The 26,907-nt window shown below is 44.4% G+C and overlaps 1 protein-coding gene across 2 annotated transcripts; it reads left to right on the top strand.

Annotated features, from left to right (window-relative positions):
• The first annotated feature begins 9,832 nt into the window (after positions 1-9,832).
• Positions 9,833-18,729, top strand: LOC125536676 (probable mixed-linked glucan synthase 8). 2 transcript variants are annotated; one of them, XM_048699924.1, is made up of 3 exons: positions 9,833-10,492; positions 16,000-16,738; positions 16,838-18,729. In XM_048699924.1, the coding sequence occupies exons 1-3, from the start codon at positions 10,182-10,184 to the stop codon at positions 18,479-18,481; spliced, it is 2,694 nt and encodes an 897-aa protein (XP_048555881.1). In that variant the 5' UTR covers positions 9,833-10,181; the 3' UTR covers positions 18,482-18,729. The 2 variants fall into 2 exon arrangements, with proteins under 2 accessions (XP_048555881.1, XP_048555882.1); XM_048699925.1 differs by lacking the exon at positions 9,833-10,492 and adding an exon at positions 15,007-15,313.
• Positions 18,730-26,907: the final 8,178 nt, after the last annotated feature.

The following is a 26,907-nucleotide window of genomic DNA, read 5'->3' as shown; positions in this document are numbered from 1 at the left end:
GGATGGTTGATGATGACGATGGCGACGGATTCCCCTCTCTGGAGCCCCGAACGGACTCCAGATTAGCCCTCCGAGAGGTTTTAGGCCTTGGCGGCGGCTCCGTATCGTAAAACGCGATGATTTTTCTCCCTGATTTTTTTCTCCCCGAAACTCAATATATGGAGGTGGAGTTGGAGTCGGAGAGGCAACAAGGGGCCCACGAGGTAGGGGGGCGCGCCCCCACCCTCGTGGCAAGGTGGTGGGCCCCCTGGCCTTCATCTTTGGCAGGTATTTTTCTTATTTTCTGAAAAGTGTCTCCGTGAAGTTTCAGGTCATTCCGAGAACGTTTGCTCCTGCACATAAATAACACCATGGTAATTCTACTGAAAACAGCGTCGGTCCGGGTTAGTTCCATTCAAATCATGCAATTTAGAGTCCAAAACAAGGGCAAAAGTGTTTGGAAAAGTAGATACGTTGGAGACGTATCACTTTATAAGATGATCCCTTACTAAAATTCTTCTGTGATCATTTAGTTGATTTGGATCACGTGATCATTTAGATAACTAGAGGGATGTCTATCTAAGTGGGAGTTCTTAAGTAATATGATTAATTGAACTTTAATTTATTATGAACTTAGTCCTGGTAGTATTTGCATAACTATGTTGTAGATCAATAGCTTGCGATGTAGCTCCCCATTTATTTTTGATATGTTCCTAGAGAAAAATAAGTTGAAAGATGTTAGTCGCAATGATGCGGACTAGCTCCGTGATCTGAGGGTTATCCTCATTGCTGCACAGAAGTATTATGTCCTTGATGCACCTCTAGGTGACGGACCTATTGCAGGAGCAGATACAGACGTTATGAACGTTTGACAAAGCTTGGTATGATGACTACTTGATAGTTTAGTGCACCATGCTTTATGGCTTAGAACCGGGACGTCAAAAATGTTTTGAACGCCATGGAGCATATAAGATGTTCCAAGAGCTGAAATTGGTATTTCAGATTCATGCCCGAGTCAAGAGGTATGAGACCTCTGACAAGTACTTTGCCTACAAGATGGAGGAGAATAGCTCAACCAATGAGCATGTGCTCAGATTGTCTAAGCACTACAATCACTTGAATCAAGTGGGAGTTAATCTTCTAGATAAGATAGTGATTGACAGAATTCTCTAGTCACTATCACCAAGTTACTAGAACTTCGTGATGAACAATAATATGCAAGGGATAACGGAAACGATTCCCAAGCTCTTCGTGATGCTGAAATCAACGAGGGTAGAAATCAAGAAAAGCATCAAATGTTGATGGTTGACAAGACTACTAGTTTCAAGTAAAAGGGCAAGGGAAAGAAAGGGAACTTCAAGTATAATGGCAAGCAAGTTGCCACTCCCATGAAGAAGCCCAAAGCTAGACCCAAGACTGAAACTAAGTGCTTCTACTACAAAGGAAATGGTCACTGGAAGTGGAACTGCCCTAGATACTTGGTGGATAAGAAGGATGGCAAAGTGAACAAAGGTATATTTGATATACATGTTATTGATGTGTACTTTACTAGTGTTTATAGCAAACCCCTCGGTATTTGATACTGGTTCAGTTGCTAAAAGTAGTAACTCGAAACGGGAGTTGCAAAATAAACAAAGACTAGTTGAGGACGAGGTGACGATGTGTGTTGGAAGTAATTTCAAGGTTGATAAGATCACCATCCCACACTCCCTTTACCTTCGGGATTAGTGTTGAACCTAAAATAAATGTTATTTGGTGTTTGCGTTGAGCATAATATGATTGGATCATGTTTATTGCAATACGGTTATTCATTTAAGTCAAAGAATAATTGCTATTCTATTTACATGAATAAAACCTTCTGTGGTCATACACCCAAGGTGAATGGTTTATTGGATCTCGATCGTAGCGATACACATATTTATAATATTGAAACCAAAAGATGAAAAGTTAATAATGATAGTGCAACTTATTTGTGGCACTGCCGTTTAGGTCATATTGGTGTAAAGCGCATGAATAAACTCCATGTTGATGGGCTTTTGGAATCACTTGATGCTTGCGAACTATGCCTCATGGGCAAGATGACTAAGGCTCCGTTCTCTAGAACAATGGAGCGAGCAACAGACTTGTTGGAAATTATACATACTGATGTATGCAGTCCGATGAGTGTTGAGGCTCGTGGCAGGTATCGTTATTTTCTGACCTTCACAGATGATTTGAGTAAGATATGGGTATATCTTCTTGATGAAACATAAATCTGAAACATTTGAAAAGTTCAAATAATTTCATAGTGAAGTGGAAAATCATCGTAACAAGAAAATAAAGTTTCTACGATCTGATCGTGGAGGGGAATATTTGAGTTATGAGTTTGGTCTTCATTTTAAACAATGCGGAATAGTTTTGCAACTCACGCCACCTGGAACACCACAGTGTAATGGTGTGCCCGAACATCGTAACCGTACTTTATTAGATATTGTGCAATCTATGATGTCTCTTACCGATTTACCACTATCGTTTTCGGGTTATGCATTAGAGACAACTGCATTCACGTTAAATATGGCACTATCGAAATCTGTTGAGACGACGTTGTATGAACTGTGGTTTGGCAAGAAACCAAAGTTTTCGTTTCCTAAAGTTTGGGGTTGTGATGCTTATGTGAAAAAGTTTCATCCTGATAAGCTCAAACCCAAATCGGAGAAATGTGTCTTCATAGGATACCCAAAGGAGACAGTTGGGTACACCTTCTATCACAGATCCGAAAGCAAGACATTCGTTGCTAAGAATGGATCCTTCCTAGAGAAGGAGTTTCTCTCGAAAGAAGTGAGTGGGAGGAAAGTAGAACTTGAAGAGGTAACTGTACCTGCTCCCTTATTGGAAAGTAGTTCATCATAGAAATCAGTTCTAGTGATTCCTACACCAATTAGTGAGGAAGCTAATGATGATGATCATGAAACTTCAGATCAAGTTACTACCGAACCTCGAAGGTCAATCAGAGTACGGTCCGCACCAGAGTGGTACGGTAATCCGTTCTGGAAGTCATATTATTGGACCATGACGAACCTACGAACTATGAGGAAGCGATGATGAGCCCGGATTCCATGAAATGGCTTGAGGCCATGAAATCTGAGATGGGATCCATGTATAAGAACAAAGTATAGACTTTGATTGACTTGACCGATGATCAGTGAGTCATTAATAATAAATGGATCTTCAAGAGGAAGACGGACGCTGATAGTAGTGTTACTATCTAAAAAGCTAGATTTGTCGGAAAAGGTTTTTGACAAAGTTCAAGGTGTTGACTACGATGAGATTTTCTCACTTGTAGCGATGCTTAAGTCTGTCCAAATCATGTTAGAAAATTGCCACATTTTATGAAATCTGGAAAATGGATGTCAAAACTACATTCCTTAATGGATTTTCTTCAAGAAGAGTTGTATATGATGCAACAAGAAGGTTTTGTCAATCCTAAAGGTGCTAACAAAGTGTGTAAGATCTAGCGATCCATCTATGGACTGGTGCAAGCATCTCGGAGTTGGAATATATACTTTGATAAAGTGATCAAAGCATATGGTTTTATACAGACTTGCGGTGAAGCCTGTATTTACAAGAAAGTGAGTGGGAGCACTACAACATTTCTGATAAGTATATGTGAATGACATATTGTTGATCAGAAATAATGTAGAATTTTCTGGAAAGCATAAATGAGTGTTTGAAAAGAGTTTTTCAAAGAAAGACCTCGGTGAAGCTACTTACATATTGAGCATCAAGATCTATAGAGATAGATCAAGACGCTTGATATATGTTCAATGAGTACATACCTTGACAAGATTTTGAAGTAGTTCAAAATGAAACAGTCAAAGAAGGAGTTCTTGCTTGTGTTGCAAGGTGTGAAGTTGAGTAAGGACTCAAAACCCGACCACGGCAGAAAATAGAAAGAGAATGAAAAGTCATTCCCTATGCCTCAGTCATAGGTTCTATAAAGTATGCCATGTTGTGTACCTCACCATAAGTTTGGCAAGAGGGTACAATAGTGATACAGGAGTGGATCACTGGACAACGGTCAAAAATATCCTTAGTAGAATAAGGAAATGTTTCTCGGTTCTGGAGGTGACAAAGAGTTCGTCATAAAGAGTTACGTCGATGCAAGCTTTGACACCGATCTGGATGACTCTAAGTATCAATCTAGATGCATATTGAAAGTGGGAGCAATTAGCTAGAGTAGCTCCCTGCAAAGCATTGTAGACATAGAAAAAATTGCAAAATACATACGGCTCTGAATGTCGCAGACCCGTTGACTAAATTTCTCTCACAAGCAAAACATGATCACTCTTTGGGTGTTAATCACATAGCGATGTGAACTAGATTATTGACTCTAGTAAACCCTTTGGGTATTAGTCACATAGAGATGTGAACTAATCACATAAAGATGTGAACTATTGGTGTTAAATCACATGACAATGTGAACTAGATTATTGACTCTAGTGCAAGTGGGAGACTGAAGGAAATATGCCCTAGAGGCAATAATAAAGTTGTTATTTATATTTCCTTATATCATGTAAATGTTTATTATTCATGCTAGAATTGTATTAACCGGAAACTTAGTACATGTGTGAATACATAGACAAACAGAGTGTCACTAGTATGCCTCTACTTGACTATCTCGTTGAATCAATGATGGTTATGTTTCCTAACCATAGACATGAGTTATCATTTGATTAACAAGATCACATCATAAGAGAATGATGTGATTGACTTGATCGATCCGTTAGCTTAGCACGATGATCGTTTAGTTTGTTGCTATTGCTTTCTTCATGACTTATACATGTTCCTATGACTATGAGATTATGCAACTCCCGAGTACCAGAGGAACACTTTGTGTGCTACCAAACATCACAACGTAACTGGGTGATTATAAAGGTGCTCTACAGGTGTCTCCAATGGTACTTATTGAGTTGGCATAGATCGAGATTAGGATTTGTCACTCCGATTGTCGGAGAGGTATCTCTGGGCCCTCTCGGTAATGCACATCACTATAAGCCTTGCAAGCATTGTGACTAATGAGTTAGTTGTGGGATGATGTACTACAGAACGAGTAAAGAGACTTGACAGTACGAGATTGAACTAGGTATGAGGATACCGACGATTGAATCTCGGGCAAGTAACATACCGATGACAAAGGGAACAACGTACGTTGTTATGCGGTTTGACCGATAAAGATCTTCGTAGAATATGTAGGAACCAATATGAACATCTAGGTTCCGTTATTGGTTATTGACCAGAGACGAGTCTCGGTCATGTCTACATAGTTCTCGAACCCGTAAGGTCCGGACACTTAAAGTTCGGTGACGATCGGTATTATGAGTTTATATGTTTTGATGTATCGAAGATAGTTCGGAGTCCTGTATGTGATCACGGACATGACGAGGAGTCTCGAAATGGTCGAGACGTAAAGATTGATATATTGGATGGCTATATTCGGACACCGGAAGTGTTCCGGATGATTTCAGAGAAAACCGGAGTGCCGGAGGGGTTACCGGAACCCCCCGGGAAGTATTGGGCCTTAGTGGGCCTGAGGGGAGAGAGAGGGCAGTAGCCCAGGAGGTGGCGCGCCCCCTCCCATGGGGAGTCCGAATTGGACTAGGGGAGGGGGCGCGGCCCCTCTTTCCCTCTCCCTCTCTTTCCTTTCCCCTTCCCTCTTCCTAGTTGGACTAGGAAAGGATGAATCCTCTTCCTAGTAGGAAGAGGATTCCTCCTCTCCTTGGAGCGCACCAAGGCTGGTCGGCCTCCCCCCTTGCTCCTTTATATACGGGGGTGGTGGGGCACCCAAAGACACACAAGTTGATTGTTCCAAGCCATGTGCGGTGCCCCCCTCCACCATAATCCACCTCGATCATATCGTAGCGGTGCTTAGACGAATCCCTGCGTCGGTAGCAACATCATCACCGTCATCATGCCATCGTGCTGACGGAACTCTCCCGCTAAGCTCTGTTGGATCGGAGTTCGTGGGACGTCATCGAGCTGAACGTGTGCTGAACTCGGAGGTGCCGTGCATTCGGTACTTGGATCGGTCGGATCGTGAAAACGTACGACTACATCAACCGCGTTCTCATAATGCTTCCGCTTACGGTCTACGAGGGTGCGTGGACGATACTCTCCCCTCTCATTGCTATGCATCACCATGATCTTGCGTGTGCGTAGGAAATTTTTGAAATTACTACGTTCCCCAACAGTACTTACGACCGGTAACGATTTCACCTGTATAATTGTATTTTTTACCACTACTGTATGTATAACCGTATTTGGTCGCTCGCCGGTCGCACACGACCTCATTTTGCCTAGCATGTGTGCCAGGAGGGCATATCCCCGACAGTTTCTGGGTCGTGTGGAAAGGACCCCCCCCCCTATCGCCCACACTCACTAGGTGACGGTTACGAACGTCGTCGCAGAAAGAGGATAAAAACCGTTTGTATAGCACCGACGTGTACCTGTGTCAGGTCCAGATTTCCAGCCGCCGGAATTCTCCCTCTTGGTGTATACCTTGCATATTATGAGAGAAAATGCATTAGAATTACTCCAAAAAGCTTTATTATGGATAAAAACATCATAAATAATAGTAAGAAAACATGATGCAAAATGGACGTATTAGGAAGTTGTCCAATTAAGCATGGTAAAGAACCAGTCTAGTTGTCCGAGTTGTGGATCTTGTTGCATATTACTCCAGGTGTATTGGCGTCCTTTGATGGGGATCTCAATCAACTGTTGTTCTCTAATGAAATCGTTGAAAGTGAACATGTCAGAAGCATCACCTCCCGGCTTGTTATAATTATCAAGGGAGCACATGTATTTAAAATCATCCAATATGAGCTAGTCTTGGGAGTTGGGAACGTCAAGGTTGAAGAGCCAATTGGTAAATCTAATTCTATCCTTGCCCCAACCGGGCCTACATATGTTTAGTAAAGTCCATGATTGAGCCGGTTGTTTGGAAGTGAAATTAACACCCAAAGCAAAGGGTTCTGATCCGATTACATCTCCATCAAAAAGAGAACTATTCCATAGGGTTACGATGCCCTAGAGGCACCTTGCGATGGGATGAAAGCAAATTTATCAAAGCGTCTAGGGCATAAAGATTTAATCATCATAGCACCAATCATCGACATTTTAGTTTCTTGCAAGCAAATAATAAAGCACCCACTAGAGGTAATAGCATTGGATAAAGCTAGTTATTTATCAGCCGAATTAAGTCCACAAGCATTCCAGCATAACAAGTTCCAACTTTGCAGCAAAACTATAATAGAGATAAGTAAAAGTTTAAGCCGAAGAAGACAGTCCAGTCTCTTCTTCATTCAGAGCTTCAGTGGCGATCTCTTCCACATTGATAACACTTGAAGACGGGCTAGCCACTTCTTCATTCAAAGCTTCTGCGGTGAGCTCTGCTTCAGGGATGGCACACAGATGACTACTATCAGCTTGCATCTTGGGTATGGTAGTGAGTGGGGGAATATCACCTTCATCATTTATTGGAACAATTTGAGTAGAGGAGGAGCTTGATGCTGGAGCTGAAGGAGTGTGACGTGGCCTCACCTTGGACTTGTAGGAGCATGTACGTGTCAGATGACCGTGTCCAGTGGCGGAGCTACACCCCAGGCCTGGGGGGCCCTAGGCCCGGGTCGTGGCAGGAGCAACCTTCGTTGACTGTAGCAGAATTTGTACTCTTGATCACTGTACATCACTGTAGCAAGGAAGCAGGCCCGGGGCCCAGCTCCATCCTGGCTCCGCCCCTGACCGTGTCACCCGGAAACCATCATACATGTTGGCACGAGCGCTTCTCCGAAGATTTGATGAGTCTAGAGGTGCAAGAGCTCTGCCACGACGTGGCACGTTCCTCCTTGGGTTCATAGCAGTGTCAGGGATAGTCAAAGCATTCGAAGAGTTCTCAGCTTCAGACCGAGGTTCAGAAATAGTATGGCAACAGAATAAAGTAACTTGCAAGAAAGTAAAGGTTGCTCAATGATGTTTTTTTCGTGGTTCATATAGTTTGCGATATCATACCTAGTACTCCACATTAATGGAGACTTCAGACCACATGATTTTAAGATCAAAGAGGTCTTGATTGCGTCGTGCATCGAGGGCAATCAATCTATTCCACCATGGCTTGCACCAGAAATCCTCATTAAGAGGTAGAGTAGATGATTTGCTTGCTCTCACAAACTCTTGGAGACGTGCACCCTCGAAAAGTAACAAGCAAAGCATGTGTTGTGGACTTGTATTAATGCCATGATAGTTGAATAAATAGGCCCATTCTTTTTTTAGCTAATCCCAATTTCATTAATAATTTCATAAAAAATACAACGAAGTTTGTACAAATTAGACCATGTACCTCTATCGGAGCATCTATAGTTGGACTTGGCAAATCCGACCCCTCAAACGTCCGCGGACGCGTCTGGGCGCATCCGCGGACAGTGACCGATCACGCCTCAAAAAATGCATTCCACATCCGGATACTTCAAATTAGAAACCTCAAATTCATATTATTACATGCAACGTAGCGATCTTTAACCAGAGCTCGTCCGGTCGCCGTGGCCATGTCTGGCGGCTGGCTGCACTCCCCGGAGTGTTGGTCTGGTCGCCGGCAAGGTAGAGTAGGGCATGGGACACAATCCGGCTCACGGGACTCAAGACGTCGCCGTCTCCCATGCCCTACTCTTCCTCGCCGGAGCCCGGTACCTGTTGGGTGCTAGTGGACGTCAGATCGATGACAGATCCGTCCGGGGACGAGCCGCCGACGTTCACCACGATGCAGTTGCATCACCCGGACTGATGCACCATATGGGGCGCCAAAGAATGCGACTCCGCTTCCCCGACGTCCACCGCCGCGAGGGCTGCCGCCGCCTCCCACGCCCGGTGCCTTCCACGGCGGGCACGCCGTGCCATGGCCTCGTTGGACGAGGCCCATGGTGCGTCCAGATGCTTGGCACGTCAACGGAGGGGTTGCGCGTCTGCCAGCGCGTTCGGACGCCAGATGGACCGCACGTCCTCCAGCGAGGCAGCTACGGCTGGCCTAGCGGCGGATCCATGCGCCATCTGGGCGGACATAATGGATTCCTGACGGATGGAGTCCGAGCGTAGCCGTGCACGGGCCTCCTCCCGGGCGCGGCGGAGCGCAAGCCGGACAACCATCACCTCCTCGGGGTCGTGTGGGATGAGCTCGGGATCGATGGATCTGAAGGTGAAGGACTCGGATCCGCTGCCCGCTATGCCAGAGACAGTCGGAAGGAGTTGGAGACGAGCTTGGATGACGGAGGGGAGTGGAGGGGAGGGGAGTGAAGTGGCTAGGGTTTGGTTGGGCGAGCGGACATGAAGGAATTTATGTGGGGTCGGTTGAACCAACATGGGTCGGGTCCGACGTGATGGGCGTGCCCGAACGCCTTCATATTCGCTTTATATTTAGACTTGATACGAGGAGTGCCGGTTAGGCCAAACGTTTGAGGGTTGTTTAGGTAAAAAAAAGTGATCGGACAGTGACTGGACGGTCCGCCTAAATGTATGCGACAGGTTTAAGGGGTCCGGCTGTAGATGCTCTTATATTGCTAAGCTAAGCGCTGACTATTTGCACCGTTTCTCCTGAAGCGGAAGTCCACCAACAACAGGGCGGATCTCATCTCCGCTGCTAATACTTAAACACGCCGCATTCCTTAATGGCACGTGTGGCATTGTTAGTTATCTAGGCGCGCGGTGAAGACTTACGAGCTCCCTACACTCTGTCATTGTTATGCTTCGCTGCAGTGAGTGTCAGCCGCGCGCGCGCAAAACTCGCCGATCGATTCGTACCGTTAGCTCCTCAAGAGGGAAGACCGGATCCCATCGCCTAGCTGCTGCTGAATAAACTAGAGGTGCATTCCTCAATGGCATGGCAATAATAATTTATCGTCCCCGCGCTAGTTGATAGCTGCAGCCCAGCCGATCCACCCTGTAGAACCGTATTCCCTCCCAAGTGACCCGCCTTCCGATCGGACGCACGCAGCCGACAGTCCGGTACCGGTGTACATCTCGCTGCGCACTCCCACTCCCATAGCCCGTGCACCATATATACACTCGCTCAGCTGCTGTCCATCCGGTGATCTCATCTCACACAGCCAGTTAAAGCTAGCATATGTAAGCACGATCGAGTGTAGCTAGCTACTGTTCATAGCTGGGAATCGTGGGGCATGGGTTCTTTGGCGGCAGCCAACGGGGCCGGTCATGCGAGCAATGGCGCCGGCGTCGCGGACCAGGCGCTGGCGCTGGAGAACGGCACCGGCAATGGGCACAAGGCCGGCGTCGCCAACCGAGCGACGCCGGCACTGCAGGCGAACGGCGGCAGCAAGGTGGCGAAGAAGATCAGCCCGAAGGACAAGTACTGGGTGGCCGCCGACGAGGGGGAGATGGCGGCCGCCATAGCGGACGGCGGCGAGGACGGCCGGCGGCCGCTGCTGTACCGGACGTTCAAGGTCAAGGGCATCCTCCTGCATCCCTACAGGTGTGCTTTATCTTTATTAACACTCAACATTTCGCGCGATTTATTTTTCGAAATGTAAAAAAAAAAACACCTTCTAATTTATGGCACTTGTGTGTATACCACTGCGGCAAGAGGCGGCCGCCTAATCGGTCGAACGCCCATAATGCGGTTGATAGATCACGATTTACTTGTGGCAGCTTAGTTGGTAATCGGTCCCGCCATAGATAATTGGTATGGGGCATGCAGTCGCACTCTGAGGTGGCAGTGTCACGTTGCATTTGACAGTGTATCCTTTCTTGTGAGAAACGGAATACTACGTCATAAGGTTCATCAGAGAGCATTCATTTTGTTAAGATACACATGACGTCAAATTTGAAGTATTTTTTTGCCAAAAGGTTAAATCATGGTCGATCAACCGCAGCCCAGGTATTCATGTATAAAACTAAAATTAACCATGTACTCCATATAAACAGTTCATAATTGGCCGCCCTAAATTACGAATTGTTTATGTTATGGTAAAACTTTTTCAATGTCACTTTTTCTGGTGAGTGTGCTTGTACGCCAAAAGTTCACTTGCGTCCCCACGGTCCTACGCTGAGTGTTTGCCTTCAATGAAGGCCGGTGAAACTACGGATGGACAAAAAGCTCAAAGTTCGAAACAATCACTTGTTTTCTCCACTAGTTTTAACTTGTGCTCATTTTAGCTTATTAAACTATGAAGAGCTTAATGGTTTGAAGTCGAGTTTCACAAGCAGCTCGTCAAACCTGTTAATATTATTCATAATCCATTTAATCACAATCATCTAGGCCACCTCACAAATCTAGCCCACATGCCTCCTATGCTTGGACTTATCCATGTTTCTTACACTATTATGTTGCCTTGTTGGCTATTGCAAATCATTAATGCATTTGACAATGCGATCGTTCAAATCATATGTTAAGCTATTGTTGACATGACATGCTACTTGTACCTGTGATGTGCTGTAATGAGTGCTCCCGAGCATCCCTGAGCTTTTAATGCACCGAGTTATCTTTGTATTTAAATCATTAGGAAAAATGAGCTTAGTAATCCGAGTCTTAATGATCACGAGCCAATCTTTAACAAGGTGAGCTAGTCGTTAATCCACCCCTAGTTTCAGAGACTCCTATTTGTTATCTACGTGACAATAGACACACCAAAGACGTGGCTCAATGTTTGCTTTACTCATCTTTTAAAGGTTAGGGATCATCTTGTTTAAGTCGATTTTGTTTTTCTACAAGCATCACGATTATGTAAACGGGAGAGAGAAAAAAAATTACATAAGGGCTTCCACATCGAAGGCCTAATACTCTAATAGGCATGCCACATTCGCTTTCTAGGCTTTGGCACTAGCGTCACACTCTGTTGTGAAATAACATTACCAAATCAAGAAAACGGGAATCACAACAGGTAGATGATCCTATGGCGAGTTCCTTTAGCTGAATAAAATGCATTCTAGAGTTTTTTGCTTCTCCTTCTTAAGAAACCTAGCACGTTACAAGAACATCGTCGGAAAGCCTGAATTAAGTCCAGAAAATATGCGACCTACCCGTGCAAGTTTAGAACTTAAATTTTGATGGGCTGCAGGCACCATCATAGAGAATCTAACCATCTAAGTTACCCTTAGTTAGGACGATCTACGGGTGTTGCTACGTAGAAGGGCTAGCAGGAGTGAAGCATAGCTTTTTTATGTTGATTTATGTCAATCCAGAGACCACTTAACTAGCAATTGCAACACCAACATAAAAAATACTTCAATCCAAATTAAAGTTGTCCTAGAGTTGCGACAATTAATTTTGATTGGAGGGAGTACCAAATTTGACACCGATGTCTCTTGATAGCTATGTGTCGAATTTGGCATTTCAGCATGACAGTGGGTGTCCAAAGGGCGCTCCATGTACCACGCTCGTATACACGTAGTACTACGTAGAAAAGAATCTTCGCTAGCTGGCTGGGTTTCATTGAAACATTTTGTTAGACAGCTGGTGCTTTGCCGACTGAAAGCACTCGTAGGCCTGCTGCAAATGGAAATGTAAGACTCGCACATAACGGATGATGGTGCACTTGGGAGTTGGTCATGCGTGGTTGCTCATAGTGCTCAGCTGCTGGCCGTTCGCCTCTAAGGCTAAGTGCGTCTGATCATTAGATGGATCGCGTAGTCTATTGCTTGCACAGTTCCTTTCGCGACTCGCGTGCTCGGTGCCCACTAATGCAGGCTATGACACGAATGCTCCCACGGAATTTTCATATGCCTTCTGTATAATGCGTGAGCATTGTGCAGCGCTTAACGCACGCTCTCTTTTTCTTCTTTTTTATTTCTTGAGGGAGTAACGCGCGCTCTCCTTTTCTTAACACAAGCATGGTACTTTTTCTTTGGAGAAGCACAACTGTGAAGCTCAACTGTGCTTCTCACGAAAAAACCCGGCTTCTAAAAAAATGAAACTTTTTTTCATCAAAACTTAGGGACAACCAGGAAAAATTAAGTCCTGACTTTGCGCAGTGCACAACAAGTGGCGTGGCTGGCCGCAGCACTTGCCGCAATCCCATGGCCCAAACTGTGACCGTGCGAGCCTCCGAAAGGGTACCCGCTACCTAGTTGCTTCCATATACTATCTCGCTTACCACGAAATATATGCACCTCTTGCCTACATTGTGCAATGAATGGGCCGGCCTAATAATGAATGATATATTGTTTTTTTTATTTCTTCGTTCGATTTCTTCATGTTTCCAATTTGTATTCATTTTATTATATTCATTTCTTCAATTTCTTTGGTTTTTCATAAAAGATTATATATGTTGAACATTTTTGTAATACCTGATGTACATTTTTGTCAAATACATGTTTGAAATTTTTTTCAAATACTTTTTGAAATGGTAAGTTTTTTAATTAAAACTTAAATTTTATTTTACTATATTTTAAAACATTTTTTAAAATGCCACATACATTTTTTGAATTGTGAGTATGATTTTGTCAATTACGTGAACTTCTTTACATTGTACTAGCACATATGATTTTGTCAATTACGTGAACATATTTACTATAAATAATAAAAGCCAGAGACCTAACGGGCTGAAAACAGGATAAACTGGGCCTACTGCAGCTGAACACGGAATACTAACCGGAGGGCAGGCGCGCGAGACAGAGGCTGCGCAGTTGGACTGAAGCCGAACAGAGAAAGAGCACTTAGTGTTGGACCATGTATTACTTCAAGAAAAAACAGGTCTTTTTTGTAAAACATATGACGATGGGCGGGCAGAAACGCTCTGTACTTTATTAGTAGGTAGGTATAGAGGTATAGATAAAAACTTTAAAGTAAATTCATTAATATTTTTGAGACACGTGAACATTTTTTGAGTATCATGAATGTTTTTCAAAATTTTACTATTTTTTATAAAATGTAAAAAACTATAAATATTGTTTTAATTATCACAATCATATTTTTAAATGTCATGAAACTTTTTTGTGAATGCTATTAATATTTTTAAAATTTTGAGCCGGCATTTTTCAGCATTAATATTTTATTTTAAATGTGTGGTAAACACTTGCAAAATTTAAATGAATTGATTTTCTGAATATTTTTTAGTCTATTCTAATATATATGTATTTTTAAAATATGAATAAATTTAAAAACTAACGAAACTAACGAACTAACGCTACTGGGCCGGCCGACTTTGCGCGCTCTATGGCGAGGGGACGCTCGGTCTCGCACGAAGCGAGACAAAGCTGCAAAATTTAAATGAATTGATTTTCTGAATATTTTTTAGTCTATTCTAATATATATGTATTTTTAAAATATGAATAAATTTAAAAACTAACGAAACTAACGAACTAACGCTACTGGGCCGGCCGACTTTGCGCGCTCTATGGCGAGGGGACGCTCGGTCTCGCACGAAGCGAGACAAAGCTGCAAAATTTAAATGAATTGATTTTCTGAATATTTTTTAGTCTATTCTAATATATATGTATTTTTAAAATATGAATAAATTTAAAAACTAACGAAACTAACGAACTAACGCTACTGGGCCGGCCGACTTTGCGCGCTCTATGGCGAGGGGACGCTCGGTCTCGCACGAAGCGAGACAAAGCTGCAAAATTTAAATGAATTGATTTTCTGAATATTTTTTAGTCTATTCTAATATATATGTATTTTTAAAATATGAATAAATTTAAAAACTAACGAAACTAACGAACTAACGCTACTGGGCCGGCCGACTTTGCGCGCTCTATGGCGAGGGGACGCTCGGTCTCGCACGAAGCGAGACAAAGCTGCAAAATTTAAATGAATTGATTTTCTGAATATTTTTTAGTCTATTCTAATATATATGTATTTTTAAAATATGAATAAATTTAAAAACTAACGAAACTAACGAACTAACGCTACTGGGCCGGCCGACTTTGCGCGCTCTATGGCGAGGGGACGCTCGGTCTCGCACGAAGCGAGACAAAGCTGCCCCCCCCCCCCCCCCCCCCCCCCCCCCCCCCCCCCCCCCCCCCCCCCCCCCCACACACACACACACACACACACAAACCCACGGTACGGCGACGGCGGCGGTGGAGGCGGCGGCGATGGGCGACGTGCCCCTGCCTGCCCCTCCAATGGGCCGGCTAAGCCTCGACCCCACCCCTGGACTTGCGCTGTCTGATTCCAGCCCTCGCCGTCCTGCACGGCAACCCTCTCCCGACTCTGCAGCTCGCCGCGCTGTCATGCACGGGTGGCCGGAGGGCGTCGATCCGCCGCTTCCTCTCGACGCGAGTTCCATTCGGTCTTTCTCCTTGGCGCCCCGTTGTGTTCACGGCGCCTCCCATCTAGGTTTTCCAAAATGTAAGGACCCTGCTATACCACTGAATTCTGTTACGTTCACTGTGCCATCGAACTCTGGCAATGTAGATTGGAGATTTCCTTAATGTGCAAAGTACTTAAACTAGTAATCGGCAAATACTAAAACTATCATATTAAGGTCAACTGTCTGTCAGAGATCTTTGATCAATATGGTGGTTTTAGCAACCTGATTGAATCTGAGCTTACTCAGAAAGATATTATTATTGATAAGGACTTCCATGTGGAACTCCACTGTTATAGTGGTTGCGAGATTAAATACGTTGGCAGGACTTGCTGATATGTCAGATATGGTTCAGCCACCAATTATAGAAGGTGGCCATGAGAAAGTCTATAAGAATGCTCATCATCGAAATGCTTCTGTAATTTTAGTTTTACACTTATCTACCAACATTGTTGTTGTTTTTTTTTTTGTACTTATCTACCAACATACTAGAGTGATTGTTAGTTGTTATTTTTCCTGGACTGGAAGGTGATGTGTCTTTGTAATTTTGCATTTCATCTTGGTATCGTTCACACTTCGCACTACTCGTAAATTTACATCCTGCAAGGTTCTAAATTATGCTAGAGATTCTCGTCCTCGTGCTAAGCCTCAGTATCGGGTATTATTTCCTCAAGCTATATCCGTGAGTTGATCTTGTAGTTAATTGTTCTTCTTTTCTGTATAACAGGTTGCTGAGCTTGATCAGATTGGTTGCTATCGTCCTATTTTTCATATGGCGTGTCAGGCACCCATACGCTGATGGCATGTGGCTCTGGTGGATATCGATGGTTGGGGATCTTTGGTTTGGCGTCACTTGGTTGCTAAACCAAGTTGCAAAGCTCAACCCTGTCAAGCGTGTCCCCAACCTTACCCTCTTGGAACAGCAGTTTGATCTCCCTGACGGCAACTCCAACCTTCCTTGCCTTGATGTCTTCATCAACACCGTTGATCCCATTAATGAACCTATGATATACACTATGAACTCCATTATATCCATCCTTGCTGCAGACTATCCAGTTGACAAGCATGCTTGCTACCTCTCAGATGATGGTGGGTCAATAATCCATTATGATGGCTTGCTTGAGACTGCAAAATTTGCTGCATTATGGGTTCCCTTTTGCCGAAAACATTCCATTGAGCCAAGAGCCCCTGAGAGCTATTTTTCTTTGAATACACGCCCATACACTGGAAATGCACCACAAGACTTTGTCAACGACCGCAGGCACATGTGTAGAGAGTATGATGAGTTCAAGGAGCGGTTAGATGCACTTTTTACCCTTATTCCCAAACGGTCAGATGTGTACAATCATGCTGCTGCCAAAGAAGGTGCAAAGGCAACTTGGATGGCAGATGGGACACAGTGGCCAGGCACATGGATTGACCCAGCTGAAAATCATAAGAAAGGACAACATGTTGGAATTGTTAAGGTATACATTTTCACTTCTAACTTTTTTTACTATAATTTTTTATGACTAGAATCATACATGAGTGCTTATTTATTTCAAACTGCGATCTTTATTTAATAGGTTATGTTGAAACATCCAAGTTATGAACCAGAACTTGGTCTAGGAGCAAGCACCAACAGTCCTCTAGACTTCAGTGCAGTTGATGTGCGCCTCCCAATGCTCGTTTACATCTCCCGCGAGAAGAGTCCAAGCTGTGATCATCAAAAGAAGGCAGGTGCCATGAATGTACAGTTGCGAGTCTCTGCCCTCCTGACCAATGCGCCCTTCATCATCAACTTCGATGGTGACCACTACGTCAACAACTCTAAAGCCTTCCGTGCTGGCATATGTTTCATGCTCGATCGCCGTGAAGGTGACAATACTGCCTTTGTCCAGTTTCCCCAACGCTTCGATGATGTTGATCCCACAGATAGGTACTGCAATCACAATCGTGTCTTCTTTGACGCCACCTTGCTCGGCCTCAATGGCATCCAAGGGCCGTCTTATGTTGGCACTGGTTGCATGTTCCGCCGTGTCGCACTTTACGGTGTTGACCCACCTCGCTGGAGACCTGATAACGTCAAGATCGTGGACAGCTCCACCAAGTTTGGCAGTTCAGCATCATTCATCAGCTCAATACTGCCAGCAGCAGACCAAGAACGCTCCATCATGTCGCCGCCGGCACTTGAAGAGCCTGTCATGGCTGACTTAGCTCATGTCATGACATGTGCATATGAGGACGGGACTGAATGGGGCAGAGAAGTTGGTTGGGTGTACAACATTGCAACTGAGGATGTGGTGACCGGCTTCCGGCTGCACCGGAATGGGTGGCGATCCATGTACTGCCGCATGGAGCCAGATGCATTCGCCGGCACCGCACCAATCAACCTCACTGAGCGGCTCTACCAGATCTTGCGCTGGTCAGGGGGCTCCCTTGAGATGTTCTTCTCGCGGAACTGCCCACTCCTGGCTGGCCGCCGCCTCCACCCAATGCAAAGAATTGCCTATGCCAACATGACAGCCTACCCAGTTTCATCTGTCTTTCTTGTGTTCTATCTCCTCTTTCCGGTGATATGGATCTTCCGTGGGCAATTCTACATACAGAAGCCATTTCCCACGTATGTGTTGTACCTCGTCATCGTCATCGCCCTGACCGAGTTAATCGGTATGGTTGAGATCAAGTGGGCTGGGCTCACGCTGCTGGACTGGATCCGCAACGAGCAGTTCTACATTATTGGTGCAACAGCCGTGTACCCTACAGCAGTATTTCACATAGTGCTGAAGTTGTTTGGCCTGAAGGGCGTTTCATTCAAGCTGACGGCGAAACAGGTAGCAAGCAGTACCAGCGACAAGTTTGCTGAACTGTATGCCGTGCAGTGGGCTCCGATGCTGATCCCTACCATGGTGGTGATAGCGGTGAATGTCTGTGCCATTGGCGCGTCGATAGGCAAGGCGATAGTGGGAGGATGGTCACTGATGCAGATGGCAGATGCAGGACTTGGGCTGGTGTTCAACGCGTGGATTCTGGTGCTGATCTACCCGTTTGCTCTGGGTATGATTGGACGGTGGAGCAAGAGGCCCTACATCCTGTTCATTCTCTTTGTGATTGTGTTTATTTTGATCGCCTTGGTGGATATCGCCATCCAGGCCATGCGCTCTGGGTTTGTTCGGTTCCACTTCAAAAGCTCAGGTGGCGCCACTTTTCCCACAAGCTGGGGTTTGTAAGTTCCTCCCCATGCTGGGAGTTTCCTTTTCCTTTGTGGTGTGGGTTTTTCTTCTTCTTCTTTTTTTGGCTTTGGTGTGAATCATATATAGGCTGTACAAGTTTGTGGAAATAATGTAAAATTGGTCATTTGCCTGGAAGAAAAGTAGATGTGGCAAAGCAACACCTGTAGTATATTGGGTATAATGTTGAGGATGCCTGGAAGTATACCTATTCATGTACCTATATTTTGGTATGTTTTAGCAAGACCTCAAGATTTCCGGTCCATCTTGGAGCTGCAATGTCGGCCTGTGCTTCCCAGTAATAAGTCAATTTCTTTTTAACATGTAGTTAAACTCTTTTTTTTTGACAGCTACCTGTAGTTAAACTCTGCTTACTTAGAGTGCAGAAAGAGCATTCTCACGGCCGGTTGTGCTTTGCAGAGGATTTTTGGCCGGCGTCGCTTGCTTCAGAATATACTTCACAGAATCACAGTACGTGTTACATGTTGCCATGTTGGTGGGCTGATATCAGCCAAGAATCAAAGGAGGGACACAAAAAGCAACAAAGGAGCTAAAGACAATTTGATGTCAATTCAGCCTCTCCAATCGACAATCGTCCGACGTACTCCACATGTATGACAGGCACGCCATGGTCCAGGTTCCTGTAGACATGGAACCATCTGTTCCATTATTGTCTCAAACAAAAAATCGGTTCTGTTATTTGTTTGGCTCTTGCAAAACAGGCCGCGTTTGTGGCGTCATACGAAAGAGAGAGGGGTGTCAGCCTCCAGGCTCCGGTGATGTGCTCTCGTGGTTTGTAGATGGACAAATGTGATGGTGTACATGTATGTCGTCATGGAATTAATGGGAAAAGACTTCTAGTGCCATGGGAACCTCGTGTGCTACCCATGCATGCTACCAACGCATGGTAACACCCTTGAAAAGTTTGGCAAACAGATTTGAGAAAAAGCTGAGTGAATCGATGAGAGATGTGTTTACAAGCTGGTGCTCCGGCGTCCCTCGGTTGTGATATGGGCGCCCCTCCTCCTAGGGTTTGTCGGTCTAGTTGTAGTACCTTTGGTCGTTTCGGTGGTGCGTGTTTTGGTTGGCTGCACGTCGTCCCTACGCTCATCTTCTCCCCGCGCTTGTATTATGCTCGTTGTGATGTTGCGGTCGTCTCTGTGTTGGTGTCCATGCTCACGCAAGTATGGTTAGGCGGATGCCATATAGGAGGACTTGCACTTCTGCTATTGTGGTCGTTGCTATCGGGTGCTGATAACTCCTTCGTGTATGGTCTATGGTTTCTTCCTGTTCCTAGTTTCCTACTAGTTCTTACTTGGTTGGCTATTGTTCAGTCTTGGTCGGCGCTTGTGCCATAGATCCGTAGGTCGTTTATTTATTTTGTGGTTTTGCCTTTAGATCGTGCCATTTGGCGCCATTTTTGACATTGTGCTCATCCTTTCTATATGATGAATACATGCAAATCTCTTGCATGGTTTGGAAAAAATCTCGAAGGGTAATTGCCGGACACCAATCTCGGCTTTTGAGTTGACGGCTGTTTTTTTTTTTTTGAGACAAAGTTGACGGCTGTTACAACTGACTAGTTTGGTTTGTTTCCAAGACTACGGGCCCGAGGAAAAATGTTTCCCGACCTGGACTTTGTTTCCAGGTAATTTCTTGCCTTGTCAGACAACATGGCAGAAAGGCCATTTGGTTTGCGGCCCGACTTGGACTTGGTTTCCAAGTAATTTCTTGCCTTGTCAGACAACATAGCAGGAAGGGCATTTGGTTTGCGGCCGGGAGAATTTAAGTTTGACAAGTCAATTGACAGGTCCATCTACAAAGAGTAATTTTCATAGTTTTTTTCTCAAATACATACAAGTGTGCGTATCATTCATTAAAGAAGAAGAGGGGGGGAGGGAGCCCCAAAATCCACGGTTACAAGCTTATTTACATGCAGATTTAATCCGGCACTACCCTAGTTCTACAACGGACTACTCGCTTGTGCCCCACACTCCTTGCTCCACCTCGAATCCTTCCATGTCACCTTTGAACAATCCCGCCTTCGCCCGAAGTGTACCTTCATCTCGTATGCGTTGGATGGTGTGTGGGACCGAAGGCACGTGACCATTGAAGACCACATCATTCCTTTGCTTCCATATCATCCACATCCCAAGGAGGCATTTCGCTTTGTGTGCACGTCCGCTGCTTGTGTTCCCGTCCTATCTTATAGACCATTGCTCTAGCGGTTCATTTTGCCTTGGTTCGAGGTTCACCCTCTTCATTAATCGTCCGATGGCCACCCAGATCTGCCTCGCGAAGACACAATTCATCATCAGGTGCTGCATGGTTTCCTCATGTTGGTTGCACAACGGGCATGAGTCTTGGTGAGGTAATCCAGGTCTAGCAAGTCTATCAGATGTCCAACATTTGTTCCTTAGCGCCAGCCAAGAGAAGAACCGGCATCGCCGTGGCGCCTTAGATTGCCAAGTAAATGCAGCTGTTGCGGCCACTTCTCTTCCCATAAACCGAGCCACATAGGCCGATCGAGCCGAGAAAACGCCGTTCTGCTCCCACATCCACCTCACAGTGTCCTCCACCTCGCCATCTAGTTGCACAGCCGCGATCCTGGGCCAGAGATTTAGAAACTCGTCCACAGCTTCCGGCGTTAGGCCGGTGCCAATGTCATTGGTCCAATCATTGTTAATTAGTGCATCCGCTACCAGCTTAGATCGCCGCACTCTCTTCAGGATGCAGCAGTAGATCCGCGGGGCTAGCTCACACATCCGGAAACCGTCAATCCATCTATCCTCCCAGAATAGGGTGTTTCTGCCATTGCCAATCAACGTCCGTGCTGCCGCTTGAACCAATGCTTGCGAGTCAGATGGCACCACGATGGAGAACTTCGCCCAAGGCCTTTCCTTGTCGACCTTTTGCAGTCACGGCCATCGGGCCTGCAATTTTCATAGTTACAATCCCAAGCAAGACGTCAAGTAATTTTTATAGCCAGGTATTGGAATTCTAATGCCTGGGCTAGGCTAATCATTTCCATGATTCCTCTATCTAGGCTAACCACCTACATGATACTTCAAGTGAGGCTATCCGAGGCTTTTTTAGGACAACAACCAAATAATTTTGGGGCAACCTCCATGGAGGCTCCAGGCCAGGCAAGACGTCAAGGGACACAGACCTAACAAGATCTAAGTGCAGGACGACCCACTAGTTAGAGGTAGACGAGAACATACAATGCAATGAGTTGTATTTTTAACTGGCGTCACTTCAAAATTGTACTTTACAGTATGAGTTACATGTTTCCATGCTGGTCTGCCATCATCGAAGTTTCAAAAGGAAGGAGAAAGAAAGCAACAAAGGAGCTAAAAACAATGGATGTCAATTCATCCTTTGCAATCACACGACGTACTCCACATGTATTACAGGCATGCCATGGTCCAAGTCCGTGTATACATGAAACCATCTTTTATGTTATTGTCTTGAAAAAAGCTATATTATTTGTTTGGATCCCACGAATCAACCGCTTTTGTAGCATTGTACGAAAGAGAGAGGGGTGTCGCCTTCAAACTCCGGTCATGTGCTCTCGTGGTGCTCAGGTGGACAGATGTGGTGTTGTATGTGTGTCCTCATGGCATTAATGGAAGGAGACTTCTAGTGCCATGAAAACCTCATGTGTTACCAACTCATGGTAAAACCTACAAAAGGTTGTAAGAAATGACTCTGACAAGAATTGTGTTTACATTCTTATAAAATTTTAAATCCTAGAGAGTAATTTTCGGGTACTAATCAACATGTGTCGGCTTATGAGTTGGCGGCGGCATTGGAATTCGATAGTTTGGTTATCAAGGGTTGCATACCTGGGCAAAAAATGTTGCTTTGCGTGGGTTTAGTCTCTAGGTATTTTGTTGTCAGGTACTATAGGAGAAAGGGTGTTTGGTTGTTGGTCTAGCCTGAGAATGAGTAGGTTTAAAAAATCGATCCACAAGCCCATAAATCTCGTCATTAGCTGGAATTCTAATGTCTTGGCTATGAGAATAATTTCCGTACTTACAACCCCAGAAAACTGTCATCATTAGCCACATACTAAAATTCTATCCAAATTCTTTAAAGTGCACGCGCATTTTTTAGACAAAACAAGCGGGCCGGCTCATAGCACATGCATGCCTTAATTTCTTTGTCCCTTAGTGCATGTGACCCTGGAATTAAATGCATTCATATTGTTTCTTTAGGCTGGTCATAGTGGGGAGTAACTTAGACTAGTAACATGCATATGTTACTAGTCTATGTTACTATCTCTATAATGCATAGTATCATAGATTAGTATCATAAGTGGTTTCATTTATTGCCATGCATGATACATAGTAGCATCACATTTATTATGTTACGGTATCTACCTATGTTACTATAACCATTTCTCCCTTCTTTAATTGCCTACTACATAAGCATGTTTGTGAGTCCCAAGTGCATGATACTACTTATGTTACCCCCACTATGGCCAGCCTTAGCGTGGGAACAGACAGATCCATGTGGATTTATTTCGGGGTTTCAAAAATTCAAAAAGGCATATCTTTCAAACCACGCATCGGAATTCAAATTTATTTTCACCGTCAAAATCCTTGCGACGAGATCTCTGAAACTAGATCCCGCATGGATATGTTTTGACGAAATTTTTTAGATGCCAACTTTGGGGCTATATTGTGCAACCTTTAGTATTGCATGGTGCAACTTTAGTACTGCATGGTGCAACTTTTTTCAAAACCAATTTTAGAGCAACATGATCCAACATCCAATGAGGCTATAACATAGCAACTAACACCAACTTTTGTTATGTGCAACTAGTCTACTATTCTGGCCAACTACCTATTGGTAGATGTGGAACCCTCGTACCTACTTGTGGATTTCTATTGTTAGCACACCCTGCCCCACCTCCCCTATCGTCGATATGTGCAACTTAGTATGTTGTTCAAGCTAACTATCTATTAGTCGATGTGCAACTCTTTACCCTCCCTACTTGTGGATATGCAGTTTTAGTTGGCGGGGGCAACAAACGGAGTTGCACATAGTGCTCTAGGCAGTTGGCCGAGTAAATATATGAAGTTGCACATCGCATATGTAGGGGATAGTTGGATGGTGAAAAATCCATACTCACGAGGATAGTGAAAAAGCTGCATATAGACAAGGCAGTAAAGTTGCAAATCTCACTAGCAGGGGTGGTCTATCCGGCCAACTGCCTAGAAGACTGTGTGCAACTCATGTATACATCCATGGGGGTATGATGAAAAGTTGCACATCACTGCTAGACAGTGGGTCGTGACAATATCCGAAGTTGCACATCCAGTACTAGGAAGTTGGCAGATGCGGCAGATAGTGAAAGCACCGCCACGGGCAAGGGAAAAGTTGCACCTCGATTACTAGGCAGTTGGCCTGTGCAACATACGAAGTTGCACATCTCACTGGCAGGGGTAGTTTGAGGGGGTGGAGGTGACATCAGTGAAAACTGCACGTCCACGGGGTAGGCGAGAAGTTGCACATCCACGGTGAGCTAGTTGCACATTGATTACTAGGCGGTTGCACAAAACGAGGTATTAAGTTGCATAAAGAATCATCAAAACATATCCATGCGGGATCTAGTTTCGAAGAGCACGTCATGAGGGTTCCAACGATGAAAACGGATCTTAATTTTGATGTGCGGTTTAGAAGTTATGGTTTTTTAAAATTTGTAAATCATGAATTAAATGGTCCAAAGCCATCCACGTCCATTGAGTGAAAGAAGACGCAGCCATGCATGTGGACCATTTAATGCGTATGTCTGTTGAATATTTTCTTTTTAACTACTAGTTGGGACCAGAGGAATCTTTCCTATTCAGGATAAGAGGACAATCACTTTTCATTAATTACCGGTTGCCGTGAAACACTAACGAGCTAACGGCTGCTCGCTAGACTTGTCCAAAATTTTAACACATGGAATTTGCTAACCGACACATACTAAAATTCTAACTCTTGGAATTTGCTAACCGCTTCATTGACTCTTCTATCTAGGCTAACCACCTACTCCCTCCGTTCCGAATTACTTGTCGCGGGCATGGATGTATCTAGATGTATTTTAGTTCTAGATACATCCATTTCTGTGACGAGTAATTTGGAATGGAGGGAGTACATGCTACTCCAGGCGAGGCAATTCTAGACTTTTCAAGACATCAACCCCACAAATTTGAGGCAACCTCCATGGAGACTCTAGGCCAAGATAGACATCACCGGGACACAAACCAAATTATCTGCAAGCGCAGGACGACCCTTTGGTTGGAGGCAGGCGAGAACATACAAGACAGTGAGTTGTGCCTAGTTCGTTTCGACCACATAGCCCAGGCCAGACATTGGTGACTCAACAATGCCACATGATGTCTACTAGGTGGCGCTGACATGTTAGATTTTTTATCAAATGAGAGTTTGGGGTATTACGGTGGTAGTTGACATTGAATTTGTGGGATCTACGGGAAAACACCCAAAAATTGTGGTAAGTTGTGATTGTTTCCATTGAAAGTTGTGGTTCCTTGCAATTCACTATGTGAAACATGTCGTTACATTCATCATTCAACTAGCACAGATAACTAGAAAAATTACTTTATACTTGAGCTATGCAATATGCTATTGCAGGATGGTGTTTCATACTTCTCCTGAAAAAGGTTTCCATACACAATCCTCCTTCTCGTCGGCATTTTGTGACTATGAATTTACAATGCCCCAAAACAACCTACACCTGCATAGTGAATGGTGGAATTGGGCTATGGACCTGCCCTATCCCTCACTAAATCCTCACCCGAAATATTACTGGAGCAATGCTACACTTACAGGCAATTGTTTACAGATTTAAGGTTACGGAGAGAGTTGTCATCATAAGATTGGGGGAGGAGGTCCCCACCCCTAAAATTCAGGGGAGTTGGATGAATTAGGCGCTGGCACGCCCGTCCGTAGGACAGTTTCCGTAAGTCTTATCCGTAAATGAAGCAATTTGGGTATCACTGTGTGAGGATGTGAGCCAACATCTCCCTCCTATTTCCAGTCAAATCTTTCCATCTCGGTCTGTAACATTAATTCTATAGATTTAATCCTTAGGTGTAGCCAGCAAAGCTCTTCGAGAAATATCCATAAACTGTAAAAGTCTAGTGACCAACCCTCTAAAAATCCCATAAACATATCTACCCCTCTCTCTAACTGGACTAACTCATTTTAGTAAAATGAATATTTTATTTTGTCTTTAAATATTTTTTCTATTTTATAAATACATGGATATCAATATACAGGGGTAACCCGAGCGAATGATCGTCCCCCTGCCAGGTAGGAACGAGCAAACGTTCTCTTTCTCTCAAAATTCACTTCTAGCGAACGTTTCAGAATTGCTATGCGGAAACAGATATTGCCATGTTGTATAAGGATTCACGTTGTTCTAAAGTAAAATTGTCATGTTGTATAAAGGATTGTCAGAAAAAACCATTAACGCAGGAGAGTAATCGCCGTATGTTTTCACGAATTTGTCATGATTGCATAAAAATGGTGAAAATTACCATCATGAGGATTTGTATGTTGTCTAAAGGAATTACCATGCTACACCAACGGAAAGAAGATGAAAATTGACGTGCTCTAAAAACAGAAATTGCCATACCGAATGTGTTCACTTAGATTGTCATCTAAGCAAATCATTTAGTGTCGTCAGCTCGTAATTCGTCTAGAGGGGTGGATGGAAATGAATGCCTTACGATTCATGCACGAGGTCCATCGTGCCTGAGAGCATATTCAGCCGTTGGCCCCTCAGGAGGCATAAAAATCGCCTCTTGGGGGCGAGCCGGCGATAGAACCGGCATTGGGGGTGATTGGGCGTCCAGTCGTCGCCCCCAGGCGCTGAGATTGGCCCAATTTTCAGCCCACTTTCGGCGAATAAAAGGCCCCATATGGGTGATAATCGGCCCATATTCTGCGTGGTTCGCCGTGACTCGGCATTCAATTATGAACATAAATATTTTTTTAATCACATAGTTCATCACAGAAAATCAATTAGTTCAACAAAATAGTGCAACAACAAATAGTCCAATACAAATTATATTGTTCAACAAATAAAAACTCATATTTCATCACACGTCGAGCCCGGCATCACCCTTGAGCCTCCATAGGTGCTCCACCAGATCCTGCTGCAGTTGATGATGCATCTGTGGGTCTCGAATCTCCTGGCGCATACTGAGGTAGGCAGTCCAGGTTGCCGGTAGCTGGTAATCAACTTCGGCTAGAGGACCCTGCCTGTACTATGATTCAGTGTCAAACACTGGCTCTTCCTACTCGCCCTCGATGATCATGTTGTGCAAGATGACACAACAAGTCATGATCTCCCACATTTGATCTTTCGACCAGGTCTGAGTAGGGTAGCGGACAACAGCAAATCAAGA

The sequence above is a fragment of the Triticum urartu genome, chromosome 2 (genome assembly GCF_003073215.2).
Source record: "Triticum urartu cultivar G1812 chromosome 2, Tu2.1, whole genome shotgun sequence".
NCBI lineage: Eukaryota > Viridiplantae > Streptophyta > Magnoliopsida > Poales > Poaceae > Triticum > Triticum urartu.
Note: the sequence above shows the minus strand (reverse complement) of the source record. Positions and strands in the feature narration are given on the sequence as shown.